The 22,108-nt window shown below is 53.2% G+C and overlaps 1 protein-coding gene across 2 annotated transcripts in view; it reads right to left on the reverse strand.

Moving 5' to 3' along the window:
* Positions 1-3,698: 3,698 nt before the first annotated feature.
* ASB2 (ankyrin repeat and SOCS box containing 2) overlaps positions 3,699-22,108 on the reverse strand; it is a 42,773-nt gene continuing 24,363 nt past the window's right edge. For both annotated transcript variants that reach the window (XM_004055614.5, XM_055361361.2), the window contains 5 exons: positions 20,535-20,780; positions 16,909-17,080; positions 8,678-9,242; positions 7,276-7,429; positions 3,699-4,323 (listed from right to left, as the gene is read on the reverse strand). In XM_004055614.5, the coding sequence (XP_004055662.1) occupies positions 4,187-4,323; positions 7,276-7,429; positions 8,678-9,242; positions 16,909-17,080; positions 20,535-20,780 (1,274 nt within the window). In that variant the 3' untranslated portion in view covers positions 3,699-4,186. The remainder of the gene's footprint in view (positions 4,324-7,275; positions 7,430-8,677; positions 9,243-16,908; positions 17,081-20,534; positions 20,781-22,108) is intronic.

A 22,108-nucleotide genomic window follows, 5' to 3' on the forward strand; every position in this document is an offset into this window, starting at 1 on the left:
TGGGCCTGCTGGCCTGCCGAGCTGCTTATTTTATCAGAACACAGTTTCCACAACTAAGAAGGGTGCAGTAGGCCAGTCCCGGCTGGGGACTATGGTGCTCTCATCAGCAGCGTGATGCTGGACAAGTTAATCCTCACTCTGTGCCTCAGTCTCCTCATCTGTACAACGGGGGACTAGGAAACAGGTGCAACGACCTCTTCTTCACCCTAGGCAAGTGTTGGCTGGTTGCAGGCTCCCTTCTTTGGAGTCCAGACATGACCTCTGATTCTTCCTCATTTACACAGGATGCAGGATCCATGGTCACCAAGGCCCCCTCCTACTTGCCTTGTTTTACTCCAGGGTTCCCCTGGCCTGGGGAGTCCCCTGGAGGGGTAGCCCCAGCCCCAGGAAGCCAGCCAGTGGTTTCTGTCCAATGGCCTCTGAAGACTTCAGAGCCACAGAAACAGGCATGGCCTGGGCAAAGCTGTTCAGAGTCATTATCTGGCCATGGGATGGGGACAGTCCTCATCCTAGACCCTCAGCCTCAGACTGCTCTGGTCTTAAAGAGCAGCAAGGGGCTGGGGGGTGGGGTACCCTCCTCTGCCCTCTGTGTGGCATCACGCAGGCCCTCTGGATCCATGTCGATGAGCCTCAGCTCCCTGCAAACTGCATAGCAGCGGTTTAAATGCCTGCATCCTAGCCTGCCATCTATCAGCTGTGCAATCTTGGGAAAGTTACTTAACCTCTCCGTGCTGAAATTTCCTCATTTGAAGAATGTGATTGATAACAGACCTGCTGTATAGGCTGTTGTGAGGCCAATGTGAGTGCTTGGCCCACTGTGCTACCCAGATGCTCAAAAGCTTCACCAACCACAAGTCGCCTCTTGTAGTTATCTGGCGGTGTCTGTAGGTCCTGTCACGCTGACATTTTAATACCGTTTATGGGCTGTGCTGCCCAGGGAATAATGTGCCTGGACCACCCAACCAACCGCACCTGCTAGAGAGGACCTGAGCTCCAGAGGCATGTCTTAGTCTTAGACTAAGATATCTTAGTCTTTGGGGAGAAAGCTCTGGTCTCTCTGATAAGACTGGCCTGTCCCTGCTCGCAGCCCCAGGGGGTACCTGATGATCCATCCATTCAAAAGTTGGGAAGCAGAAACCTCTACTAAGACATGGCCTGACAGAAGCCCCTGGTAACATGATGCCCCCACGTGGAAGCGAGGTAGGCAGAACACATGCATTTAGGAAAGCTTTGGTATTAAAAATCAGTTTTAAATCCCACTGCAGTAACAACAGCAGATACTCCCCTAACCACAAAGTGAACGGCGCTGGTTCAAAGTAAAACCCAGAGCCAGTCCAGGCACACCTCCCCCTACCCCTTCACCATCCCCGACACCCACCGCTGGGTCAAACAGGCTCCTGTTCACAAAGGGGAATCTGTGCCAGACTTTCAGGGCTGTGTCTACGATGCTGTGAGACGTCCCTGAGGCAGCAAACCTCTTGGGGCTGGGTAGGTGCGGCTGCAGGAGGAGCCCGCTTCTACAGAGGGAGGTGGCTGTAAAGTGCTCTACGCAGGAGTGATGGTCAAAATACATAATGAATGGCACAATGTGAGCACTGACCAACTGGAACCAACCCATTGGAGCAGTCCCAGGCCAGGAATGAACCCCTTAGCTGCTGGGTTGTGGGAAGATGGGGGCAGGGACCTGAGGAGGCCAAGGCTGGGCATGGTGCTTGGGGGGAGGGGTCCTTAGCAGTGTTTGACTAAGTGGCATGGATGCATGTACATTAATATTCTAAGAACCCAAATGTAGCACTCGTGCATCCCAGGCCAGGAGGTGCCACATCCTGCAAATGGTGACTATAGAGAAAACAGTGGCTGAACCTCTCCCCTACACCTCCCACTCACCCCTTCGGCCTCACCTCCCCCAGAGTGGCACCTCCCTCAGACCGGCACACTGCCCTGCCCAGTGCCCGGGTCTCTGGGCTGGGAGATTTGTGGCTGCTGCCATAGGACTGTTTGGGACATAATGTGGCCCAGGAGATGCTGTAGGTTAAGAGTCTGCCCAATACGCATCTCAGTCCACACACACGAAACAACTCACACACTGGCCCTGCGTGCCTCATTCCATCACTACCTGCCACCCCTCGGGTCAGTTTGACCAGCAGTCACCCGAGAGGCAAATGCCCTCCCTTTGGCTTCTGGGTGAGCAAAGGCGTTCTTCCATCAGAGTCATGTGGGGTTTCAGAGTCAGCTCCCCTGGGAGCTGAACCCTCCTTGGCAATTTACCCTCTGGGCTCTCAGTGTTGAGCATCCCCCAGTGGGGGAGAGTGCAGGTTTCCTTTGGGGCTTTCTTAGGATCCCCGCAGGTTCTGCCTGGTATACAGCAAGGCCGCATGGGACTGTGGCCCAGCACTGTTGAGCTGGAACCCCAGGGACTTGCTGTGTGTGCCCAGGCAAGGCCCTTCCCCTCTCTGGGCCAGTTTCTCATTTGTACCATGAAGGGGTGGGCAAGACCTGGTTGAGCCCCCTTTGACCTGTGGCCATAAAGTGCTGCTTGGAAGACTTTTTCTCTGGGAGTTACTGATTCCATAGAAGCCCAGTGTGTCTTTAGCCGGGCACAGCGTCATGCCCCTATAGTCCCAGCTACTTGGGAGGCTGAGGTGGGAGGATCACCTGAGCCCAGGAGGCGGAGGTTGCAATGAGCCAAGATCATGCCAGTGTATGTCAGCCTGGGTAGCAAAGTGAGACTCTGCCTCAAAAAAAAAAAAAGAAACCCAGCGTGTCAGAGCCGGTAAGGCCACCAGGGGCCATCATGTCTCACTATACAGATGAGGAAACTGAGGCCCCAGAGATGTAAGCCAATGGCAGAGCTGAGCCCGGAACCAGTGCTCCCCTCCACCAATCTAGCTGCTTACTTTCCAAAGGCCAGAAACTACCTTTGACCTTGTTTAAGACACTACTAGATCCTGGGGCTGGCCTAGTACAGACTCTCGGCCAGGTGGCCTGCTCTGGTGTTGCTGCAGAGTAGCCTGGACTCAGCGGCTTCATTCACACTTGTAAAGGGAGTGCTGATGAGTTACCGCAGCTTCCATGGAAATAGGGCATGCTACCTCTCAGCCCTCGGGGCCTGGAGAGACCCCCCAGAGTGCCACGTGGTGGCGAGCCTTAACTCTGCCCTGCACCACCTGAAAACAGGATGACAATTCCTGCTCTACTCAATCCACAGGGCCACATGAAGACAGAGGGAGGCACGCAGGGGCCAGAGCTCTGTGCACTCTCAGGCTTGGTGCCTTTGCAAGGGCTGACCATGGCCATCACTCTAGCACCGTTGCTCACAGTGGCCAGTATTTAATTTTTTTTTCCTAGTTTCTCAACAACCAGCAAAACAGGGGTGAGCAGCGTGTGAAAACAGAGTGCCAGAAAACATGTATAAGACAACCCCAGGTGTCGGGAGACATGTGGGCCCTGAGACTGTGATGGAGCGCCTGTTTCCATGGTGATTGAACCAGGAGAAGAAAACCCATTGGGCCATCATCCGGTCTTGCCTGGGGAGTGAAGGACACAGCCTCTTGGGTCTTTCAGGAGTCCAAAGGTGACACGTTCAGGGGTCCTTGTGCCCCGTCCCCACATCTGCCCCGCTCCCACTACTGCCAGGAGCAAGGCTGAGGACCTCAGGCTTCAGGGAGTCTGATGAGAGGGACTTCACTGGGCAGCTGTCACATGTGTAACATTTATTGTATTAATACTTAACAAAGCCCTCCAAGACCCAGGCTCCCCCTACCCCCTACCTTGGGCCACGTCTTCATCTTAGTCTTTGGGGAGAAAGCTCTGAAGTCAAGTGGTGAGTTTTCCAGAGCAAGTGGAGGGGCACAGGCAAGGCTCTGCGCCCACCTTCCCCAGAACACCTCAAGCTCTGCCCTGGCCCCAGGAATGGAGGTTTCTGCCATTCCCGAAGGTAGAGAAGGTCTGGGGTCTGCTCATCAGTTTGTAAACAAATGATTCTTCTCCTTGACACATTCTGTTCTCTGCTCTGGCCAAAGCTCTGGCCCTGAGACCCAGTGAGATCCTGGTAGCTGTCCAGGCTGAGAGGGAGGCAGCCTGCAGCCTCGTCTGTCACCAGGTCCCCTTGGAGTTGGGAACACCGACGTCCTGAGACTTAGTAAGAAGAGTCTGAGGGGCTACTCCTCTCTCCCCGTGGCCCCAGTTACTGGGTGTTCTCGTATTTCAGGTATCTAATCAGCCTGCCTGGGAGCGGCAAGGTGTCTAGGAGTTTTATACGGTATTTCCCAATGGCCTTTCGAACCCGCAGCCGGCAAAGGTGAGCCAGAGGTCTTGGAGGTTCTGAAAAAAGGAGGGAAAGACAGAGGCTGATTTGTCATTTGCAATAAGCAAAGGGATTGCATCTGTGACCCCAGCCTATGGGAGGTGCCCAGCTGATGTGGCTGGGTAAGAGAGGGAGTGCCTGCTGCTGGTCACCCCAGTCCCTGCCAACTAAAGAGATCCAGCAAGCCACCTTCCCATTGTTCACCCCTCATTGATCTGCACAGCCCACGCAGTGCACAGCGCGGTTAGCACACCCCTTTCACAAGTGCGGAAACCGAGGCTTAGCAAGGTTCTGAGCCTTGCCCAGGATCCCTCCTGGGACTACTGGTGGTGTCTCCCTCCTCTTGAGCCTCTTCCTCTTCACACACAGCCTGGACCCCCAAACACAGCCTTAGCAATGGGGTCAGAGGGTTTGACCACTTAAGTGCCCCTACACGTGGAATTCAACTTGGAGCTCCTGGTGGTGCTGAGAGGCCAGGATAAGGGGGCAGAGACTGGCAGCTCCCCTCGGGCCCCAGAATCCCACCTGGCTGCCTCCCCCAGGAGCCACGTAGTGGGGTTTTCTGAGCTGGGGAGTGGGTAGAGGTAAGAGCAGGGATGAACGCATCCAGTAACGGAGTAATTTATTTCAATCCTGAGCAAAGGGTCGGACACAAAGAAAGGGCTTGTAGAATCACAGAATGTCATTCATTCATTCATTCATTCATTCACCAGGCGAATGCTGAGCCCCTCTGTTGCACCTAGCTCTGTGCTTGGGCCAGATATGCAGAGGTGCCTGCCCAGAGGCTCTAGGGGAGGCTTCCACAAGAGACGGTGCCCTCTGAGTGAGGTCCTGGGGGGTGGGGGGGCAGGAATTTCCAGGTACGGAAGGGGGACAGGGGCATTCTAAGCAGGGAAAACAGCAAGTGGCAAGGCAAGGAAGTCATGCAAGCCTGGGGCTGGAGGGGCAGGTGGGATGTGAAGCAAGGGCGGAGGGCCAGGCGGCTGCAGCGTTGCCTAGCGAAGCATCCACACACCCATCACTGTGTTTCTGACACTTCCACTGCCCTCTGAGCTGCCCTCTGAGTTCACTGCCTTCTGAGCTCAGATTTTTCTACCACATAGTACCCCAAAGAGCAGGGAAGCATCATTCCTGTTGCCCAGGCATCTTGCCTGGTTAGTTCCTATTGCTATCTCCTAAATGCTGTGGTCTGGATAAAAAATAATGTGGTCACCTTGTACATAGAAGGTCTTGAATATATATTCATTTAATGGCTGAATTGGAATAATTAATTACAGGCATTGAGGCCAGTTAGGACACTTTTTTTAATAGTCCAGAAAATAGATGGGGAAACCCTTAGGTAACAAGTTTAGAACATAACCTCCCCTCTGGGAAACTCAGCACAGGCTGCTGGTGAGCAGAGGACACGGAACCATGAGGGCTGGGCTGGCCAATCCATGGGCTCTGGGTAGTTCCTTCCCAGAATAAGGATGTCAACGTTGTAGCATTAAACAAACAAGCTCGTGGGGACCATCTTGCAGGTGGAAAGTGGGCTTTAAAGTAACCCAAATAGATATTGGTTAAGAACGATTGGTTTTACTGGCTAACAAATGTGTACTGCACACTAAGGTCTCTGCAGGGATTTCCCTGGGTCATGGTTTAGTCGTGGGGGACCACCCTTCTCTAAGGAAGGCAGGAGGTGACAGAATGGGTAGGACTGATACCTAGGCATAGACTGCTCCACCCTCTAGTGGCCAAGGATCGTGGTGACAGCAACTAACTATTCATTAGTTCCCTGAAGGTTTATCATGCGTCTAGAGTTAAGCCTGAGTGAATGGGCAAGCTGACGCCTCCCTCCTCCATCACTGCCCCAGAAACTTTATCAAAGGCTTCAATTCAAGTGGCTTCCAGGCACCTGTGCCAATGAAAAATCCTACAGCACATTTGGGTTCACAGGGGTGTGGGGATCAAGGAGGAATGTGGTGAGTCAGAGTTGGGGCACAGGGGTGGGCCCCCCGAGGCTGCACAGTCCCACCTGGGGACAGGAGCAGTAGTGGTGGAATGACAATGACCTGCTGCAGGTCAGCCTCCTTGTAAACACTTGGCCAGGGCAGGACTGTGCCCTCAGAGCCAGAGAAAGCCCTAGGGTAGCTGGAATGCCACTGCACAGATACCCATTTCTGTCACCTGTGGCATCCTGTTTGCCCAGGTGAGCTCCAAAAATGCCTAAGAGGGATTCTGGCTTCCTCAGCCTGACTTAGCCAGGCAGCCCCATCTACTCTGCACACATCAGAGGGACAGTGGTCGAACTCCACTTCACTGTGCTTGGCACAGTTCAGGCGGGTCCAGCTGAAAGGAGCTGGACAATGAGCCTGCCCAGGCCCCTCTGTTCAGGTGGGGAGAGGCCTCACCCAGCAAGGCCCTGGCAAGGCAGGCTCCAGGGTTCAGGGGCCTGTCTCCCACACCAGGGTGTTCTGTGCACTAACAGCCTTGGTGTCACCTGGGAGCCTGTTGAAATGCAGACTCCCCGGCCCCGCCCCAGACCTGCGGAATCAGAAGCTGCATTTTTAACAGGACACTCAGGTGCTTCATGTGCACTTTAGTTTGAGACATCCTAGACCACCATCCTCCCCTGTCCCCTCCTACAATGTCTCTTGGTGGCCCCAAATCATTCACAACCTACCCTGAAGGTCCCGGTACCCCTCGGGGAGCTGTAGCTGTTTAAAACATCATGGAAAGATGTAGCAGAGAGACTCTGGGGTTGGTCAAACCTGGGTTTTAATCCCAGCTCTGCCACTAACTAACTGTGACTTTGGCCCAGGTGGCACAGCTCTCTGAGAGGCAGATTCCTCATGTTTCATCCAAGGAGTTACAGAGCCTGGCAAGCAGCAGGTGCTCACAGGGTTAGGAACAGTCACATTCCCTGAGGCCTGGGACTCTGAGTCAGGCAGGGAGATCTGCCAGCCTTGGCAGCAGCAGCAAGTCCCTACCTGCCTTCTCCTTGATGACGGCCCAGTCCTCAAAGCTGTCGATGTGTTCCTTCAACCGCGAGCAGAGCTGCACGTTGCCCACGTAGTCCAGGAGGACATCGATGATGGGCCCCGCCCAGCGGCTCACCTCTGGGGCAGATACGAACTCACAGAACTGAAAGAGAACACGCCGGGACCAAGAAGTGAGTTCATCCCACCTGCAAGAGCCTGCGGCCAGGGACAGCAGCGGATGTGTCCAAGCACAGACACTGTGCACACCCAGCCTAGGATCCCCTGAACCATGTCCCCTCAACACAGGCTTCTGCTGCCCAAAGTGGAAGACGGGCAACTTGAGCAAGTCACATCACCTCTGAGCCTCAATTTCCCTATCTATAAAATAGGTATATGAAACCAACTCCAAGGGGATTTAACATGAGAATTAGGTAATACGAACATAAACTTTGCACACAGTAGGCAGCCCATGAATGATCGCCATTAACCATTAAAATGATCTCCAGGAGAGGAGTGTGTCTAACTTCCTTTTAAGTTCTGACTTTTTTTTTTTTTTTTTGAGACGGAGTCTCGCTCTGTGGCCCAGGCTGGAGTGCAGTGGCGCGATCTCGGCTCACTGCAAGCTCTGCCTCCTGGGTGCACGTCATTCTCCTGCCTTAGCCTCCCGAGCACTTGGGACTACAGGCGCCCGCCACCACACTCGGCTAATTTTTTTTTGTATTTTTAGTTAAGACGGGGTTTCACCGTGTTAGCCAGGATGGTCTCGATCTCCTGACCTCGTGATCCGCCGGCCTCGGCCTCCCAAAGTGTTGGGATTACAGGCGTGAGCCACCGCGCCCGGCCAAGTTCTGACTTTTAAAGTAACAACATGGACGTGTCCTGCCTCTGGGTCGCTGGCTTTCTGCTTCTGACCTGACCCTACACCAGCCTGCTCTTGACATCCCTTTCCGGATCGTGCTTGTTTCACATCGCATTCCAGGTGTAGGTTTGCTGGAGGTGACGAGCCTCTTAGTTTGGCAGAGTTCTCCGCTCCATCATTGGTTCCTTAAATTCCCCAACGCAGTGGACCACAAGAAGGATTTCACCGTTCCAATGCACCACTAAGTTCTGCGGCCTCTTAAGTGTGCTAACCACCGGTTCCGCTGCCTCCAAAGTGAGCTAACCCCTAGTTCCCTCCAAAGCTCCCTCCAAAGCGCCGTAAGCGCTAACCTACGCTACCCAGGACGCAGGTTAACCACCGTGCTCTGCTGCCTCCAAAGCTGGCCACACTTCCCCCGAAGGGTGTTAATCACTAGTCCACGCTGCTCCCAAGGAGCGCGAACCACCCGGCCCCGCCCGCCTCCCATGCGCGCGCGCGTCCCCGGGCCACACCCAAAAGGCGTGCTCCCCACTGCCAGCGCGCGCTGCCCACCTGCACCACGCTGGGCTCCTTGTCGGCCGCGGGCGCGTCGTTGAACCTGCTGGAGGGCTGCGGGGCCGGCGGGTGCGGGCCGTTGCCGTAGAGGCATGAGAAGCAGGGCTCGCCGTCGCAGCCCAGGTCCATGAGGAACTTGAGCAGCGACAGGCACTTCATGGCGAACATGATGGTGGCGGGGAAGGCGGTGGGGTGCGTGGCGATATAGGCGTCGATGTTCGCGCCGTGGTCCAGCAGCAGCTGCATTGTGCGCAGGCAGCCGTGGCGGATGGCCACGAGCAAGGGGCTGATGACGTCGCGGTTGGGGTCGGCGCCGTGTTCCAGCAGCAGCTCGGTGGCGTACACGTTGTTGTTGACCACCGCGAAGTACAGCGCGGAGCTGCGCCGGTCTTCGTAGAGGCGCGCGCGCTCGGGCGCCAGCGGCGTGTTCACGTCGAAGCGCGCGCTCAGCAGCGCCTCTAGCACCTCGTCGTGGTTGCGCTCGGCCGCCAGGTGCAGCGGACTGACGCCGCTACGGCGTATGCGCGTGCGGCTGGTCACCGGCAGCAGCATCTGCACGATCCTGCCGGGTCGAGGGGCGGGCGCGGGTGAGGGGAGGGTCGGGGTGTGGACGGGTAGGGCCAGCCCCGCCAGCAGGAGCGCTCGGGCGCCAGGCTCGGCTGGTCGCCCTGACCGCGGGCTGCGACGCGGATCCCACCGGCAGGGGGCGCCGCGGGTCAACCATTCTCACCCCATTGGGGAGGGTGGGTCGGCTGCTGTCTCCGCTTTACAGATAAGGAAACTGAAGCTCAGAGAGCTTCAGCCACCCTCCCAAAGTCACATAGCCAGTAAGGGGCAGAGCTGGGCTTCAGACCCAGAACCCTTGGCCTCCGAAGTCTGAGTTCTTAAAAATCTCAGCCAGACTGCACTAGGGTTTCAAGAAGCTCCCACTAATTTATTTCAGGCTAAGCGCTGTTGCCCATTGCCAGCTCAGTTATTTGGAGGAATTGCCTGGAAGGCCCCCAAACCCAATGAATGTTCTACCTCCTCCCTGCAGGAGGCAGTAGAGCCTAGTGGCGAAGTTTGGAGCCAGACACTGCTCTCTCTGGGGGAGGACGGACAGGGACAGCCAGATCCCAGAGCCCACCGTGTGCCAGGAGGCTCCTAAAGGCTTTACAAGTGCGATTGGGTTTAATCTTTACAATAACCCCTAAAGCAAGGCTCATCATTCCCATTTTGCAGATGAGAAGAGTCAAGACTCTGAGAGATTAAGGGGCTTGCCCAGTCATACAGTCAGAATAGGGGAACCAGGGTGTGTGCCCTCCTCTGACTCCAGGGCTGAGCTGTCCCTATCTTGCTGTCCTGGGACCCCAGTGGAGCCACGAGATCCTGAGGACAAAAGGGGACAAATGTGTTTGGCCCCAACTAATTTGGCCCCAACTACTACTGCCCCAGGCCCCAACCAGCCCATTGTGACCATGAGGTCACTTACACTCCTCTCCTGTCAGTCTCAACGCCTCCTCCCCTGAAGGCTGACGCTAGCTTCTCCCAGTCTCTCTGCCTCACCTTCTGGGTGTGGAGAACTTGGTCAGCCACTGCGGAAGCCTGAGCTCCCTGCACCCACCAGTTCCTCTCTTCCCTAAAACACGAGCACTGATCTCAGCACTTTACCTCTATTAATCTATTAAATCCTCCCAGTAGCCCTCTGAAGTGAGTACTATAATATCCTCATTTCAGAGATGGGGAGACAGAAGCCCAGAGAAGGTATGTGACTCCTCCAAGGACACACAGCCAGTAAGTGATGGAGCCAGGATTTGAACCCAGGCAGTCTGACCCCAAAGCTACACTCTTAACAACACCCCTACCTCTTGTGTAGCAGTCAGGGTGACAGTTAATATATCCCGGGGTTTTGCAGTCTTCATAATATGTTAACTTGCCTGCCCATTTTACCTTCACTTCAGCCCTGGGTGGGAGTGGCCGGAGCAGGCCTGTGGCCTTCTTCTTAATAGATGTGGCTCAGAGAGCCGAAGTGACTAATCAGGGGTCATAAGACAATTCTGGGGGCTCAACCCCAGGACTCTTTACCCCTTCTCTTGGCTCTCTTCTCCTAGAGCCCTGCCACCCGCAAGAACAAGCTCCTGCACCAATATGATTCCAGACCCTAATCCGTCCAATCCCTGCTGATAGGTGACCTGACAGCCTCCTGTGGGGCTCCAAGGAGGTGGCCATTACAGGGGGTGGGCGGTGGGGGAAGGGGAGAGAAGCAGGTGCCACCAGGCCCATTCCCACGCCTCTGGCCTCCTGGCACACAGGCTTCCTGGAAATCTGATGCCAGCGACCTCCTGCTGGGATCTCAGTGGAAAGTATTATGATTGTTAGTGATGCTGTGTTTGGCTAAAATCTGACTCTAAAACCTCAAAAGGAAATTCACACACCCGGGGGGCTAATTGCCTCCTAATTTCTATTTGTGTAGGCACAGGAGGCCTGACTTTGCTCTGCAGAGGTGCTGGTCAAAGGCAGGCCTGGGCCTCACCCTGGATGGCGGCCACGGCCAACAAATGCTCCGCTAACAGCTGTAACGTGCCCAAGAACGGGAAGGAACAGTGAGAGGGGCTGCCCCGGGGCCGCTGGCCAGATGGGGCTGGTATCTCTGGCAGGTCACAGCTGGTCTCCGGCAATTCTCCACGAACCAAGGGAAAGTGGCAGAAATGTGGGAACTTGAGCATTGTCTCAGTAATGTGGTGAATCATCTTACTGCGGCAGGACTCTGCCAGTCAGAAAGTGAATGTGTAATGCCGGACAGGCTCTGGAGATCAGTGCGTCCGGCTCTCCCATTTTACACAGAGTAAACCTGAAGCCCAGGCTTGGGGTGGGGAACAGAGTGAGGTTGGACAGAAGGTGGGTGGTGCACAAGAGCAAAATACAGGTCTCTGGATGTCCAGGGCCAGGCCTTCTACGATGCCCCTCTCCTCCCAACTATGGGAGCGGCCACGTTGGTAGCCCCACTGCACATCATCACTCCTCTTCCCAGCCCATTTTGTGGGGCAGAGGACAGGAGGAGAAGAGGGTGACCCCACCAAACAGTCTGACTCTTCCCACTTCTCCCACAGGCACGTTTTGGATTCTCAGAGTATAATTGCTCAAGCGGCACCTCATGAAGAGGAACAAAGGTGACTATTGTCTGATAGAGCTGTAGGTGTCTGGAAGAATGGCCCCCTACCCCTTCATTGTCCCCTCCCCAATGCAGAGGCCACAACTACCAGCTTAGCCTTGCCTGTCTGGGCCCTGAGACCAGAGCAGATCCAGCTCAGGGTCATTCCAGGAAGACCCAGTGCAGCAGTGTGGCAGGTGCTGAGCTGTCTCTGACCTTGGACCTCATTCCGAATCACTGGGCTCATGTCTTGTTCCTAGGACGCACCAGTATCTGAAGCCTGACATCCTTGCCCCAGGTCCGGGCTCCCACTCCAGGATTCTAGTTTCCTCAAAGCAGCAGCCTTGCCATACCACCTGGCCCTGGCTCTGATGTCCTTCCTGAATCTAGCCCAACAGCAGGGGAATGGGCAGAGAGCTTTGAGCCAACGCAAGCTGTCCTTAGCTAGAGAGGGGCCCAGCATGGGCAGTGGGGAAACCGGGAGGCTCAGAGTCAGGGGTACATGGGTTACACACCAGCTCTGCCTTTCAGCACTGGGCCAGCGCAAGCATGTCACTTAACCTCTCTGAACCGCACGTAAAGCAGAGGGGTAATTAATTGTAATAATAGTGATGATGATGATGATGATAGCTATAGCTACCTTTTATTGAGCTCCAGTGGGTTGCTGTGAGCACTCTACCCCTTACCTTCCTAAGTCATAATTGTGCTAATATTGCTGAGCGCTTACTGTGTGCCAGGTACCATTTAAAGTGGTCCTCACATTTGTTTACTTAATTTAATCCTAGCATGACCCTCAGAGCTAAGAACTTAATCTCATTTACTCATTTACTCATAACAATCCAGCAAGGTAGGCCTGCTTACAACCCCAGGTCCAGGTTACAAAGCACAATGTAATGATCTTTCACCAAGGCTGCTTCTGAGTATAAATGAGATCTTTCCCATGAATCTGATTGGCCTGTAGTCGGCAGTGAATGAACAATGCTCTTGGTATCTTGACCACCACCACAACTGCAGCCTACTGCCCCTGCTACCCTAAACACAGAGGCATTCTGGATCACCAGGTCACTGTGGTTTGACCTTTGTCAGTATTCAGTGTAAATTTGGATGGAGGGCTGGGCGCGGTGGCTCATGCCTGTAATCGCAGCACTTTGGGAGGCTGAGGCGGGTGGATCACGAGCTCAGGAGTTCGAGACCAGCCTGGGCAACATGATGAAACCCGGTCTCTACTAAAACACAAAAATTAGCCAGGCACGGTGGTGGACACCTGTAATCCCAGCTACTTGGGAGGCTGAGGAAGGAGAATCACTTGAACCCAGGAGGCAGAGGTTGCAGCGAGCCAAGATCGTGCCACTGCACTCCAGCCTGGGTGACAGAGAGTCGGTCTCAAAAACAAACAAACAAACAACAACAAAAACATTGGCTGGAGGATTGACATGGGAACCAGTTGCCCACAGACGGCTCCATTGCCAACACTTCTGAGCTTCACTGTGCCACCCTGACTTGTTTTCTATGAAGTCTTGAGCTCTGAGCCTCAGTTTCTCTTTTAACTAATGGGGATATTAACTTGCTTGTCAGTGTGCTTTATAAGCTGCTTTTTAATTTAATGTATTAAGTATTCTCTATTTTGCCTTATTCCAGGAAGAATTTCAAGTGGCTTGCAAAGATTGATAAAATACAGCAAAAGTGTTATATGTTGGAACTAAAAGAGAAGGAATATTTAAAAACGAGGGAGGCAGAAGTAAGGCCCAGAATGCAAGTCTGTGTTTTCTGTTGGCCACAGAAGAGGCTCTAAGATCCTGATTCTCTACCCAGGCTGCACAGTAAAATCTCCCGGGCAGCTCTTAGACACCCTGAAGCCTCAGCCACAGCCCAGACCAGCAGCAGCGCCATCTCGTCAGGTGGGGCCCAGGCATCAGGGTTTCTGGTGCAGCCAAGATTGGACACTACTGTTTTGGGTGCTATTCTTGGGGCATCTGCTCTGGGCTAACTCACACAGTTTCTTAATACGTCTATCTTTGGTGTTGATCTTTGATTTCATACGGTGGCTTTGCTAAACTGGAAATGAACAACAGGAAAATGTGTGTCTTGGAGGTGACTGCGACATCGGGACTTTAGGGCTCCTTTCTCAGCACACCCACATGTCACCCCCTGCGGTTAAGTGTGCTGACGAGAAGACACCATCTGGCAAACAGCCTTCGGCTCCTGGTGCTGCCTTCCATGCCTGGGATGGATGGCCAGGGTGTGTTGGCAGGTGGCAGAGTGCGGAATGCGTATGGAATGTCACATCAAATCCCCGAGCAGAGGGCCTTTAATGCTGTATGCCCAGGGAGGGAGTGATGAGCTCGGGGCTTGCTGGCCATGGGCTCTGCCTGGTGGCAGAAGCTGCTGGGAACCAGGCTTTACCGCTTTGTTGCGTAGCCCTAAAAAGTGGCCCAGGCCCCTCTGAGCCTTGGGGGACAGAGGGAAATGGGGCCCGGGGGTGGAGGTTGAATAACCAGGGAATTCGCCCTGGGAATCCACGTGAATCCAAAGTAGGTGAGTTTACAGGAACATCAGCCATGTACACAGTGTTCCAGGCAGGACACGCCTTGCTCTCTGATCATCCGCAAGGCCACCTAGTGCCCCTTCAGCTTCTCCTCCAGCTGGGGCCAGACTGCCAACACCTCTGGGTTCACTTGAAGGCAGCCCACATGAAGGTCCCAGCCCTGCCGCTATCTCAAAAATCACTTCCATATCTGACCTTGGCTTCCTTCTCTGTAAAACCAGGGCCTGAATTAGATCAATGGTCCCTGCAGCTATAGACAGGCTGTATCTGATTTGCTCAGGGAGCTTTTCAAAGAGACAGTGGGGCTCCTTCTCTCCTGGAGATTCTGATTCACCGGATCTGATATGGCATTTTAAAAATAGCCCAGAGGGACATGGATGTGCAGGCTAGAATTGGGGGGCAGTGGGCCAGGAGATTTCCAAAGCACACCCATTTCCCGTGTGTTCACTCTGGATCTCTCTGGGGTCAGGCTCAAGGTAAACTGTGTTTGCCCAACTCTGACTGATGCCCGATGATTTGTGGAACTGAAGAGAAAGGAGCTGTCTTGCCCATGCCCACTGCCTGGCTTGAGCTGCTGTCTGAACCGTTCAATCATGGAATGCACTCTCCCTAAGTAAGAGTGGGTGAGCATAGGACGCCTGAGCACACACTGGGTGCAGGCGCTCTGCTAGGTGCTTTTTTCCATTCTATATCCGTGCGTATCCATTTTGCTGGTCCTCCGACAACCCCATGAGGCGGGTGTAACCATTTCCCATTTTATAAATGAGGAAAATGAGGCTCAGCAAGGTTAAGCAACTTTCCCAATGGCCTCAGCAGGGATTCACACCCAGATCTGTCAGCCTTGTAGACAGCTGTGCTGTCCAGAAAAGGCTGGGTCTCCTCTGTGTATGTACTAGGGGGTGTGGGGAGTGGGGAGGGCATCTTTGGGTGGTCTTGGTGCAGGCAACCTGCATAGAAGGGGCTGGAGCTTTAAGGGGCGGCTCTGAAGACTTGAGTCTTCATTTCAGCCTTTGGAATGTCACTTTGACCCCATTTCCCTCTGCCTTAGTGAAGACAACAAACATGCCCCAATACACGCAGTCTATGCTTCTCACTCTCCTGCCTGTCTGGAAGACTGGGGTGTGTTTCCCCAAGTGTCATCAGGGTACATGAGATGGGATTTTAAATGAAATGTTTTTAAAATTGATTGTAAATGGATAACATACTAGTGTGATAAATGTTTCCTCTTCAAAATAAATTCATTGTAAGTGAAAACATTATTTAAAGGAAAAAATACTAAACGATGAGAGTATAGATATTTAAAATCAGGAAGAAAATCTGTGAATGGACAGTTTGGGAAGCACTGTCCAGCAAAAAGGGTCAGATGCTGGGGTTTAAGTCCTAGCCCTGGGGCCGGGGCTTTCAAGGGGCAAATCTCTTAACTACCAGAGTCTTCATTTCCTGTCCTGTAAAATGAAAATCCGGGTTGACCTGCATACCCACAGCACAGTGTGAGGCTCACATGGGAGGCAGATGAGTCACACTCTGGAAATGACCAAGCCCTGTCCATCCTTCAAGGGCAGCTGGAGCTCCACCTCTGCGGCCCAGGCTTCCCCATGTAGCAGTGCTGCTGGGAATGTTTAAAAACTGGCTCAAGCAAGGGCAGAGAAAGGGGAAAGGACTCTGGTTTGTAGCATTTGCCTATTTCCATGCTGTAAATATTCCCCCACGGCCAAGTTTAAGCTATCAATGTGAGGTCAGTAAACACAGAGTTGGGAAGAGGTGTGCAGTCGGTTCCTGAGAACTGGCACGAGCTGGCTCTAGCACACCTCTGCCTCTAGCCCCGGCTCGTCTGTCTCCACAGGAGCCATGCAGCTCTTCGGCATGCTCTTTCATGATGTCATGAATTCACATGTCTGTGCTTCTTCCCTTCCTCCAGATTGCTCCTTGGGAACTTAAGCCTCTCTCTTCTCGCTCAGAGTATCTAGCACATAGTAATTGCTCAATAACTGCTAGTTCTTATCATTGGTGCTATTTGTGTTATTGTAGGTTTTCCTTGCATGCTTGCTAATTGCCTGGGAGGTTATCCTTGCATTCCTGTACTCCCGGAAATATTCATTAGCTCAGACTCATATCTGCCCCCCGGATAGAATTCCTGTAGCTGTGACCTTTGGAGCAGGTGAGTACCTGCCGCCTATGAGCTGTGTGACCTTGGGCAAGTCACTCAACCTCTCTGTGTCTTAGCTTCCTCATCTAAACAACAGAGATAATAATATCCACCTCAGTGAGCTGTTAAGCAGATTAAATAAGTTTCTGATGTGAAGTACTGGTAAGCGCTGCATAAGGGTTTGCTGTTATTATTGCAGTTGCTGTTGTTACAGGCATTCACTCCACGTTGCTTACTGCTAAGGGGTTTCCCTCCTTTCCATGGGAAAGGTGATGTCCATTCTGACCTCTCCTGGGCCTCCCTAATCCTGTGGGTGGGACATTCAGGGCAGGCCCACCCCTCCAATCCCCTACTCCCAGTGTGGGCCTTGGGAGAGCTGCCTGGGTGCTGGCGGAGCCTGGGCTGACCTGTAGTTGCCCTTCTTGGAGGCGATGTGCAGCGGGAGCAAGCCGTCCTTGTTGGTCTTGTTGGCGTCGGCACCCTGTGACAGCAGAAACTCCACCACCTCCTCATGCTCATTCTTGCAGGCCTCGTAGAGGGCAGACGCGTTGTCGCTGGCCTGCGTGTTGATGTCAGCACCTGGGGAAGGAGAAGAGATCAGCAAGTGGCCAAGTGACCGGGAAGTTGCTGTCCTCAATGTAACGCCACCGCGTGCTGGGCCTGCTGTGCTAACCACGGTAATGCACAGGACCTTTAACAACGACCCTTAGGAAGAAGGAGTCTACCTGGGGCCACCCCCAGCTTCTTTCAACAACATCAAGACCCAGGGGCCTGGCCAGGCGTGGCTCATGCCTGTAATCCCAGCACATTGGGAGGCTGAGGCAGGCGGATCACCTGAGGTCAGGAGTTCGAGACCAGCCTGGCCAACATGGTGAAACCCTGTCTTTACTAAAAATACAAAAATTAGCTGGGCATGGTGGTGGGCGCCAGTAATCCCAGCTACTCGGGAGGCTGAGGCAGGAGAATCGCTTGAACCCAGGAGGTGGAGGTTGCAGTGAGCCGAGACTGCACCATTGCACTCCAGCCTGGGCAACAAGAGTGAAACTCCATCTGGAAAAAAAAAAAAGACCCAGGGGCCTGCCAGCCCGAACAGAGGCCTCTGAGAGGCTACAAGCAGCCACGATGATGCTGGTTTTTCTTGAGCACCTACTACGTGCTGAACATCGTGCTTTCCACAGGCTATATCTGAATTCACAGTGGGTGGTCACCCTGTGAGGTCAGTACTGCTCTTATCTCCAGATTACAGATGGGGACAGTGAAGCACAGAACACCTAGACCACTTGCCTCAGACCACCCATTTCATAAAGATGGAGCCAAACTTGAACCCAGATGGTCTGATGGCAGAGGCCATGGTGGATATTCTGATGGTAGAGGCCATGCTCTTAACCCTCACTCCATGTAAGAGGGCCTGGGCTCTGCCCTGAGAGAGGCCTCACAGGTGTAGGAGAGCACAGAGCCCCTAATAAAGGAAAACCCCAATAACATTATTAATTGCAATTTGCTATTAATATTGCTAATATTACCATGCTATTAATATTGATCCTTATTGCTATCAATAACTTCTAGCTCTTATCACTAGTGCTCCTTGCGCTAGGTATTCCCTGCATGCTTGCTAATTGCTAATTCTCTGCCTTTCACTTCAAGGAATAAGAGAATTACTTTCTGTCTCCTCCCAAGAAAATACTAGGCCAGGTGCAATGGCTCACACTTGTAATCCCAGCACTTTGGGAGGCCAAGGCGGGCAGATCACTTGAGCTCAGGAATTCAAGACTAGCCTGGGTAACCTAATGAGACTCTGTTCTCTACACCTACTGAGTAGCCCCTGGCCGGGCATGGTGGCACATGCCTGTAGTTCCAGCTACTTGGAAGGCTGAGGTGCAAGGATTACTTGAGCCCAGGAGGTTGATATAGGCTGCAGTGAGCCGGGATCACACCACTGCACTCCAGCCTGGACAACAAAGTGAGACCCTGTTCCCAAAACAAAAACAAAACAAAACCGAGAAAACATTAATCCATGCTGCTAGGAGGAGGAATCAGGCCTGGTGACAATCTGCCTTCAGCTCAGTCTTCTACACCTGCTTCATCTCCTCAGGCAGGGGGTGAGGGAGAGAACTGATGTGCACACAGCTTTCTCTGCAGAAAGAGAGTTCAGCAGTCCTTCCTTGTTCTGGAAGGACATGGAACTAAGATGCTCGAAGATGTCAGTGGGGCTAAAATCAAAAGCATCTGCTAACCACAGGTCATCTCTCTAAGCATGTTGCCGATCTCAGGCTTTCTGGTAATTTCTTATTTTTGATGATGGTGTGACCAGTTTCTGATCCAGCGGAAAGAGCACAGGCTTTGGCGACAGATGAGAATCAGTTGAGGCATCTGTTTCATGGCTCACAAGCTCTGCAGTCTCAGAAAGCCTTTAGGAGCCTCAGTTTTCTCATCTGTTGACCAGGGATAATAGTACCTACCCCTCGGGGTTACTGCAGGGAGTAAACAAAATAGAGTAAGCACATCTCTCAGCGCAGTGCCTGCCACAGGGAAGCTGCTCAGCAAATGCCAGTTGCTCAGGATGGAAGGAGCTGGGCAGAGGCCTTCGTCCTGCCTCCGGCCTGAGGGAGAGCCAGTGAGCTGCCCTAACCCTCTGTTGGGCTCTCAGAGGCAGGTGCCCTGGAGAGCCTGGACCCTACCAGCAAAGCCGCCTGCTTGCACAAGAAAAATATTTGGGTTGGAAAATGGACTCAGCCCACAAAGTGAACACACCCTGACTCAGAGTGTCGGTGGGAGACCTGGACAGATGTTTGGAGTTATTGAGGTCACCCTTGCCTGCTGAGCATGCTGTCCTTCACCAGGACCCCCGGCCTGGGCTCCCAGGACCCTGCCTGTGCCCCTTTGTTCTTACACTGGGCAGTCCAGATTTGTTCCTGGCTGCACGGAAGGGCCTGTACCTATGTTCCCCACTGCTCAGGCGCGTGCTGAGTGCATGGATGCTTACCTGGGCAGAGTCCCGTGCTGCCGACCCTCACAGGGTAGGGTGGCTGGCAGAGCACAAAGCATGTGCAGTTTGGAGTCAGATGGCAGTGGGTCAGCATCCAGGCTCGGACTGTGACCAATTAGTTAACCTCTCTGAACCTCAGTCTCTTCATCTATAAAATGGGACGAGCATACTACCTACCACATGGGGCTACGGGGAAAGCTCCATTGCCCCGATCTGTGTTCACACTTAGCAAGTCCTCAACAGATTCCTACAGTTCAGCCTCAGCGTCTGGATTACCTCTGGCTTCTCTGTTGCTAGAGAGAGGGTTACTTCCCGTGGAGAGAGAAAAGAAATCAAAGGCATTCTTGGGGAAGATCAGGATATAATGTTCTGAAACCAAAAGCAAGTCTGCCATGTCTCGTGGTCTTCTGCTACTGGGCCATCATAATGCAGGCCGTATTGTGTTATTTTCTCCCATTAAGATATTTCACAGGCAAAGAGGGCAAAGAGCTGGGTTCAAGTCCCAGCTCTGCCACTAATTTGCTGTGTGACCTTGGACAAATCACTTTCCCATCCTGGTCCTTGAGTTCATCACCCATAAAAGGGGGAGGTGATCTAAATGTTGCTTGAGGTTCCTTCTGGCCCTGAAGTGTGATGTGGTGGAAAGAGAAGCGGTTGGGGTGTCAGGAGACCAAGAGTCTAGCTAGTTCTACAATTAATTTGCTATAGGACTATAGATAAGTCACTTCCTCACTCTGTGCCTCAGACTCCTCGTTTGTAAAATGAAAATGTTGGACTAGATTATAAATGGCAAATAGGTGGTCCGTGGGCCACACCCCCCATATTTGTTCTAATGGCAGATGTCACTAGTGGATCCCGACGCTCTTCCCACTGAGCCTGGACACAGCCTCAACATCTTTCTCAACACAGCACTCTAGGAGGAAACTCTCACTCCATCAGTGTGCCCACAAGATGACCCCTAACTCGCCTTCCCTTAGAGCTGACCTCTGACATCCTTCCCGTGTGCCCTTTGGGGACTCCATGACCTAGGGACCCTTAGCCACTCACCGTACTTGGCTAAGAACCTCAAGGCCTCCAACTGTCCACTCTGGGCGGCCACGAACAAGGGGGTGATGCCGTAGGCGTTCTTGGATTCCACCTTGGCTCCTCCGCTCACCAGGATCTGCATGACCTCCAGGTCATTGCGAGACACAGACTCGTGCAGAGCGGTCCAGCCGCGGTTGCAGCGATGGTTGGTGTCTGCGTTGTGCTGCACCAGAATCTTCACGGCCTCCGCGTTCTTGCGCTCGCAGGCTGTGCTCAGGGGGAAGCAGGGATGGTCAGCAGGGCCTGGCAGGAACTGGCCAGCAGAGACTGCATTCATTCACCTGTCCAATCACTCATCCACTCATTCAGCTTTCCACTGCATGTGTGTTAAGTTCCAATCCCTGCATTGAACCTGGGATAGGCGACTAAAAGTAATACTGATACTAACATTAGCAAGAATACTTGCTGATTCATATGCATAGTACTGGTTCTGTGCCAGGCTCTCCGTTCTAAGCACATTTTACGGGATTAACTAATTTAATCCTCCCAAATCCCCTTAAAGGATGTAGTGATGTTATCCCCTTTCACAGATAAGGAAGGTGAGGCACAGAGAGGGTAAGTGACTTGCCCAAAGTCACACAGATACTAAGTGGCAGAACTGAAATTCAAACCCAGGTAGTCAGGCTGAAGGTCTCTGTCCCCTGGGATGTTCCAGGATGTCCCTATCATTTCCCCTTCCAGTGGTACCTGCTTCAGTCCTCCACATTACCGAGGCTGGAAGAATCTTTCTAGATGAGGAGTCAACGGTGTCATAATCCTGCTGAACTTCCCCCTGCTCCAGCAAAGGCTACTAATTTAGTTCAGGGTAAAATGCGCGTTGTGAGTACAGCTCCGCAAGTCTTTCTTGACCCGCTCTAACCTCCTTTATAAGCCTCATCTCTCTCTAGACCCCAAACGTGCCCTTGGCTCTGGCCCCAGAGTTCTCACCAGGAGCTGCAGGTGGTATTGGAGTCACCTGGGCACTTTTCCAAATTAACCAGCCCTGGAAGCTTCTCTGTGTCCGTGTCAGTGGGAGGAGGAGTGAGGAATGGGTCAGGGAGACTGGCAGCAGTGGGAGGAGGGCTGCCTGTGTACTGTTTCAAATAGAACCATAGGCCAAGCCTTCTACCTCTCTAAGCCTTGACTTTCTCATCTGTAAAATGGAGAGAATAAAACCTTCTTGAGCAGATGCTATGGGAGTGAGACTGTGTGTAAGGCATGAGCATGGTGCTTGGCACATAGTAGGTGTGCTTGCAAGACCAGGGCCAAGCTCTGGCTGTGGGCTGCCCAGCTTCCTGGGCACTCCCTTTGGACAGCTGAGGTTCCAGGTGATAGCCATGGCACCCTGGCAGGCACGGATTCCAGGGAAGACACTTCCATGGTGGGTCTGCAGTGGATCCAGTGACCTACTACTCAGTTCCTGCTGCCCAAGCTGTTCCAAGCACTGGATAGACACATGGGAAATCAGGGATATCTGTAATTTTTCCAAGTACAAAGGCCTGATCATTTTTGTAAGACCCCAGCTGATTGCTTCAGCATGTAGGCATGGACAGGAT

This window comes from Gorilla gorilla, chromosome 15, assembly GCF_029281585.2.
Source record: "Gorilla gorilla gorilla isolate KB3781 chromosome 15, NHGRI_mGorGor1-v2.1_pri, whole genome shotgun sequence".
Classification (NCBI taxonomy): Eukaryota; Metazoa; Chordata; class Mammalia; order Primates; family Hominidae; genus Gorilla; species Gorilla gorilla.